At 44.1% G+C, this 7500-nt stretch overlaps 1 protein-coding gene across 1 annotated transcript in view; it reads right to left on the reverse strand.

The window, feature by feature from the left end:
- polr3glb (RNA polymerase III subunit GL b) overlaps positions 1-7500 on the reverse strand; it is a 15332-nt gene that overhangs the window by 4684 nt on the left and 3148 nt on the right. The window contains exons 2-6 of the mRNA XM_059339623.1: positions 6271-6521; positions 5858-5987; positions 5686-5754; positions 4404-4430; positions 2447-2538 (exon numbers count right to left, since the gene is read on the reverse strand). Coding sequence (XP_059195606.1) covers positions 2447-2538; positions 4404-4430; positions 5686-5754; positions 5858-5987; positions 6271-6387 — 435 coding nt within the window. The 5' untranslated portion in view covers positions 6388-6521. The remainder of the gene's footprint in view (positions 1-2446; positions 2539-4403; positions 4431-5685; positions 5755-5857; positions 5988-6270; positions 6522-7500) is intronic.

A 7500-nucleotide genomic window follows, 5' to 3' on the forward strand; every position in this document is an offset into this window, starting at 1 on the left:
AAGGGATAATTAAAATAATTTCAGCTACTTAAAAATAGTAATAGTAAAGTGCAACGCTCACAGCCAGTTCCCAGCTTCGCGCGCGGACACACAGTTCATTACGCACCAGCTGTAATTAGGTAGGTTTACCTGCCTGCAGAAGCCGTAATCGCTGTCACCCCTGAATATTAAGTAGCCATGCGGACCTATCTAATGAATATTCAGTAGCCATGTGGACAGCAGTCCGTTCACAATATGATTCCATCGGACCTTATATCTACACTGTTTAACCCAATTCGGCACTTATGCACAGTCCCATTATGTTTTACAGACATTCGTAGTTAACTAATGAGGTAAAACATTTTGTTTAAGCTGCATTTTGCTGACTTTCACTCCTAAAACAGGCTAATTAAGCCTCCGGTTTTGGCCGGAAAAACGTTAAGTTTATCTGGTAAGTACGAGATAGTCTTTCTCTTCATCTATAAGTTGTGCTTTCTTATAAACAATACCATATGAAGATGAGACTCTGTGTAACAGCTGAACTGTTATAGGCGTACACGCGTTACACACACACACACACAGGCGTCCACTACGTTCGCTCGTGGCACTTTTCACCCGTCACCCATGTTATCTGGTGTACTCGCAATACGCGTGTCTGTACGCCTATGTAGAATTGTACTTAACAGTCACGCGGGTCTTCATGTCACGTATTTGAGGCGTAGTTCACCCGTCACGCAGCCGTCACGTAGGCGTATGTGCAACAACGCGTGTACAGCGTCTGCGTGACGCCTACGTGACGCCTGTCTGTCCATTGAAAGTGAATGGAATTTACACGCGCACGTTAGACGTTTGATGTCATCGCATAGGCGCTGTACACGCGTTTTAGTATAGTGTGCTGGCATAAAATGCCCCTCATAGTGTGTGTGTGTGTGTGGGGTGTGTGTGTGTGTGTGTGTGTGTGTGTGTGGTGTGTGTGTGTGTGTGTGTGTGTGTGGTGTGTGTGTGTATGAGGGGTATTTTATGCCAGCACACTATACTTAAACGCCTAGAATGCGTCGCCTGTGCCAGCATAAAGTCTGATTAACAGGCGTGCTTACAGACACGCGTATTGCGAGTACACCAGATGACATGGGTGACGGGTGAAAAGTGCCACGAGCGAACGTAGCGGACGCCTGTGTGTGTGTGTAACGCGTGTACGTTAACAGTGTGTTACTCTGTGTAACAGTTCAGCTGTTACACAGAGTCTCAGCTTCATATGGTATTGTTTATAAGAAAGCACAACTTACAGATGAACTCCAAGCCCCCACAGAGCTGTCAGGATATTTCTATTATTTTCAGGCCAGTTTTTATTTTCTTGTTAACGAAATCTCTCTCTCTCTCTCTCTCTCTCTCTCTCTCTAGGTTTGAATGATATCGAATTGATATTTAATGATAGCAAGGGTGAAAGGGATAATTAAAATAATTTCAGCTACTTAAAAATAGTAGGCTAATAGTAAAGTGCAACGCTCACAGCCAGTTCCCAGCTTCGCGCGCGGACACACAGTTCATTACGCACCAGCTGTAATTAGGTAGGTTTACCTGCCTGCAGAAGCCGTAATCGCTGTCACCCCTGAATATTAAGTAGCCATGCGGACCTATCTAATGAATATTCAGTAGCCATGTGGACAGCAGTCCGTTCACAGTATGATTCCATCGGACCTTGTATCTACACTGTTTAACCCAATTCGGCACTTATGCACAGTCCCATTATGTTTTACAGACATTCGTAGTTAACTAATGAGGTAAAACATTTTGTTTAAGCTGCATTTTGCTGACTTTCACTCCTAAAACAGGCTAATTAAGCCTCCGGTTTTGGCCGGAAAAACGTTAAGTTTATCTGGTAAGTACGAGATAGTCTTTCTCTTCATCTATAAGTTGTGCTTTCTTATAAACAATACCATATGAAGCTGAGACTCTGTGTAACAGCTGAACTGTTATAAGCTTACACGCGTTACACACACACACAGGCGTCCGCTACGTTCGCTAGTGGCACTTTTCACCCGTCACCCATGTTATCTGGTGTACTCGCAATACGCGTGTCTGTACGCCTATTAACAGTCACGCGGGTCTTCATGTCACGTATTTGAGGCGTAGTTCACCCGTCACGCAGCCGTCACGTAGGCGTATGTGCAACAACGCGTGTACAGCGTCTGCGTGACGCCTACGTGACGCCTGTCTGTCCATTGAAAGTGAATGGAATTTACACGCGCACGTTAGACGTTTGATGTCATCGCATAGGCGCTGTACACGCGTTTTAGTATAGTGTGCTGGCATAAAATGCCCCTCATAGTGTGTCTGTGTGTGTGGTGTGTGTGTGTGGTGTGTGTGTGTGTGTGTGTGTGTGTGGGGTGTGTGTGTGTTTGTGTGTGGTGTGTGTGTGGTGTGTGTGTGGTGTTTGTGTGTGTGTGTGTGTGTGTGTGTGTGTTACCTCCAGTTTGAGCAGTACTTCCTCTTTCTCTTTTACTTTTTTCTTCTTCTGCCCCGAGTGCAGTCTGTCAGGGCGTCTGACCGCTGAGACACCTGACAGACAAGAAACAGGGCATTAACAAATGGCAGACACAGAGCAGGGCACAGCTACCTGGAGCCTTATTCAGAGTACTGTGTACTGTGTACTGTGTGTACCATGTGTATTGTGTGTACTGTGTACTTTGTTTACTATGTGTACTGTGTGTACTATGTGTACTGTGTGCACTGTGTGAACTATGTGTACTGTGTGTCCTATGTGTACTGTGTACTGTGTGTACTGTGTGTACTGTGTACTGTGTGAACTATCTGTACTGTTTGTACCGTGTACTGTGCACTGTGTATACTGTGTACTGTTTGTACTGTGTACTGTGTGTACTGTGTACTGTGTGTACTGTGTGAACTATGTGTACTGTGTGAACTACGTGTACTGTGTGAACTATGTGTACTGTTTGTACTGTGTACTGTGTGTACTGTGTACTGTGTATACTGTGTACTGTGTATACTGTGTACTATGTGTACTGTTTGTACCGTGTACTGTGTGTACTGTGTACTGTGTGTACTGTGTGAACTATGTGTACTGTTTGTACTGTGTACTGTGTGTACTGTGTACTGTGTGAACTATGTGTACTGTTTGTACTGTGTACTGTGTACTGTGTATACTGTGTACACTATGTGTACTGTGTGTACTGTGTATACTGTGTACACTATGTGTACTGTGTGAACTATGTGTACTGTTTGTACTGTGTACTGTGTACTGTGTATACTGTGTACACTATGTGTACTGTGTGAACTATGTGTACTGTTTGTACCGTGTACTGTGTACTGTGTATACTGTGTACACTATGTGTACTGTGTGTACTGTGTATACTGTGTACACTATGTGTACTGTGTGAACTATGTGTACTGTTTGTACTGTGTACTGTGTACTGTGTGTACTGTGTACTGTGTGTACTGTGTACTGTGTGTACTGTGTGAACTATGTGTACTGTGTGAACTACGTGTACTGTGTGAACTATGTGTACTGTTTGTACTGTGTACTGTGTGTACTGTGTACTGTGTATACTGTGTACTGTGTATACTGTGTACTATGTGTACTGTTTGTACCGTGTACTGTGTGTACTGTGTACTGTGTGTACTGTGTGAACTATGTGTACTGTTTGTACTGTGTACTGTGTGTACTGTGTACTGTGTGAACTATGTGTACTGTTTGTACTGTGTACTGTGTACTGTGTATACTGTGTACACTATGTGTACTGTGTGTACTGTGTATACTGTGTACACTATGTGTACTGTGTGAACTATGTGTACTGTTTGTACTGTGTACTGTGTACTGTGTATACTGTGTACACTATGTGTACTGTGTGAACTATGTGTACTGTTTGTACCGTGTACTGTGTACTGTGTATACTGTGTACACTATGTGTACTGTGTGTACTGTGTATACTGTGTACACTATGTGTACTGTGTGAACTATGTGTACTGTTTGTACTGTGTACTGTGTACTGTGTGTACTGTGTACTGTGTGAACTATGTGTACTGTTTGTACTGTGTACTGTGTATACTGTGTACACTATGTGTACTGTGTGTACTGTGTATACTGTGTACACTATGTGTACTGTGTATACTGTGTACTGTGTATACTGTGTACTGTGTGTGCTGTGTAGACTATGTGTACTGTGTGTACTGTGTATACTGTGTACACTATGTGTACTGTGTGTACTGTGTATACTATGTACTGTGTACTATGTGTACTGTGTGTACTATGTGTACTGTGTGTACTGTGTATACTGTGTACTGTGTGTACTGTGTACACTATGTGTACTGTGTATACTATGTACTGTGTACTATGTGTACTGTGTGTACTATGTGTACTGTGTATACTGTGTACTGTGTACACTATGTGTACTGTGTGTACTCACTGAGTTCTTTAGGAAATCTTTTCGCATCTGAAACAGAAACAAAGATAAAGGTGATAATGTGATTATTGATAACAGATAAAGGTGATAATGTGATTATTGATGACAGATAAAGGTGATAATGTGATTATTGATGACAGATAAAGGTGATAATGTGATTATTGATGACAGATAAAGGTGATAATGTGATTATTGATAACAGATAAAGGTGATAATGTGATTATTGATAACAGATAAAGGTGATAATGTGATTATTGATAACAGATAAAGGTGATAATGTGATTATTGATGACAGATAAAGGTGATAATGTGATTATTGATGACAGATAAAGGTGATAATGTGATTATTGATAACAGATAAAGGTGATAATGTGATTATTGATAACAGATAAAGGTGATAATGTGATTATTGATGACAGATAAAGGTGATAATGTGATTATTGATAACAGATAAAGGTGATCATGTGATTATTGATAACAGATAAAGGTGATAATGTGATTATTGATAACAGATAAAGGTGATAATGTGATTATTGATAACAGATAAAGGTGATCATGTGATTATTGATAACAGATAAAGGTGATAATGTGATTATTGATGACAGATAAAGGTGATAATGTGATTATTGATAACAGATAAAGGTGATAATGTGATTATTGATGACAGATAAAGGTGATCAGGTGATTATTGATGACAGATAAAGGTGATAATGTGATTATTGATAACAGATAAAGGTGATAATGTGATTATTGATGACAGATAAAGGTGATAATGTGATTATTGATAACAGATAAAGGTGATAATGTGATAATTGATTACAGATAAAGGTGATAATGTGATTATTGATAACAGATAAAGGTGATAATGTGATTATTGATGACAGATAAAGGTGATAATGTGATTATTGATGACAGATACAGGTGATAATGTGATTATTGATGACAGATAAAGGTGATAATGTGATTATTGATAACAGATAAAGGTGATAATGTGATTATTGATGACAGATAAAGGTGATCAGGTGATTATTGATGACAGATAAAGGTGATCGGGTGATTATTGATAACAGATAAAGGTGATCAGGTGATTATTGATAACAGATAAAGGTGATAATGTGATTATTGATAACAGATAAAGGTGATCAGGTGATTATTGATGACAGATAAAGGTGATAATGTGATTATTGATAACAGATAAAGGTGATAATGTGATTATTGATAACAGATAAAGGTGATAATGTGATTATTGATGACAGATAAAGGTGATCAGGTGATTATTGATGACCTGGAGTCCAGCCCGTCAGAGCGTCCGTCTGCTCGCTGCTGTGATATTTATCTGAGTATCTCTCCACATCTGCACAGGAAACACACAGGAAGGAGACTTTCACAATAACGACATGTTCACTGCTGAGCCGTGTGTGTGGTTGTGTGTGTGTGTGTGTGTGGTGACCTCTGACCTCTGTGAGCAGCAGCTGGTTGGATGAAGCAGGGCAGACTCTTCATGGCTCCTCTGAACTCCTGCTTGAGAGCCAACAGATACTCCTCCTCCTCGCCACCTGTCAGGGGGAGGGGCTTCTGCTCCATCACCTGGACACACACACACACACACAGAGTCAACTACAGGTCCCAGGGTGCACTGCTGCAGTTCTGATCTTTAGTTCGTTCAATGACAGATATCAAGTTGTACTTCTTAAAAAAATTAAAATTAAAATTTCTGTATTTTGTGTGTGTGTGTGTGTGTGTGTGTGTGTTCGTGTGTGTGTGTGTGTGTGTGTGTGTTCGTGTGTGTGTGTGTGTGTGTGTGTGTGTGTGTGTGTGTTCGTGTATGTGTTCGTGTGTGTGTGTGTGTGTGTGTGTGTGTGTGTCTCACAGGGAACAGAGGGGTGGGTTGGTGTATTGATGGAGGTAAACTCTCTCCTCTGTTGATGCCGACCGCCTCCACACTGAAACTCATCATCCTCCGGCCCCGCCCGCCTCGACCCGCCATCACCACCAGACCAGGACCAGACCAGACCAGGACCAGGACTAGACCAGACCAGGATCAGGACCAGAACAAGACCAGAACCAGACTGGCCCAGGTGATGTGGACCAGGCTCAGCTGGTTGGAGGTGAACCAGGATCCTGTCAGAACAAACAAACAGAATTAAAATGAGGACAAGAAGACCAGAGGACCAGAGGACCAGTGGACCAGTGGACCAGTGGACCAGAGGACCAGTGGACCAGAGGACCAGTGGACCAGAGGACCAGAGGACCAGTGGACCAGAGGACCAGTGGACCAGTGGACCAGTGGACCAGAGGACCAGAGGACCAGTGGACCAGAGGACCAGAGGACCAGAGGAGAGGACCAGAGGACCAGAGGACCAGTGGACCAGAGGACCAGAGGACCAGTGGACCAGTGGACCAGAGGACCAGAGGACCAGTGGACCAGTGGACCAGAGGAGAGGACCAGAGGACCAGTGGACCAGAGGAGAGGACCAGAGGACCAGTGGACCAGAGGACCAGAGGACCAGAGGACCAGTGGACCAGAGGACCAGTGGACCAGTGGACCAGAGGACCAGTGGACCAGAGGACCAGAGGACCAGTGGACCAGAGGACCAGTGGACCAGAGGACCAGAGGACCAGTGGACCAGAGGACCAGTGGACCAGAGGACCAGAGGACCAGAGGACCAGTGGACCAGTGGACCAGAGGACCAGAGGACCAGTGGACCAGAGGACCAGAGGACCAGTGGACCAGAGGACCAGTGGACCAGAGGACCAGAGGACCAGAGGACCAGTGGACCAGAGGACCAGAGGACCAGAGGACCAGTGGACCAGAGGACCAGAGGACCAGTGGACCAGTGGACCAGTGGACCAGAGGACCAGTGGACCAGAGGACCAGTGGACCAGAGGACCAGAGGACCAGAGGAGAGGACCAGAGGACCAGAGGACCAGAGGAGAGGACCAGAGGACCAGAGGACCAGTGGACCAGAGGACCAGAGGACCAGTGGACCAGTGAACCAGTGGACCAGAGGACCAGTGGACCAGAGGACCAGAGGAGAGGACCAGAGGACCAGAGGACCAGAGGACCAGTGGACCAGTGGACCAGAGGAGAGGACCAGAG

Source organism: Centropristis striata, chromosome 8, assembly GCF_030273125.1.
Source record: "Centropristis striata isolate RG_2023a ecotype Rhode Island chromosome 8, C.striata_1.0, whole genome shotgun sequence".
NCBI lineage: Eukaryota > Metazoa > Chordata > Actinopteri > Perciformes > Serranidae > Centropristis > Centropristis striata.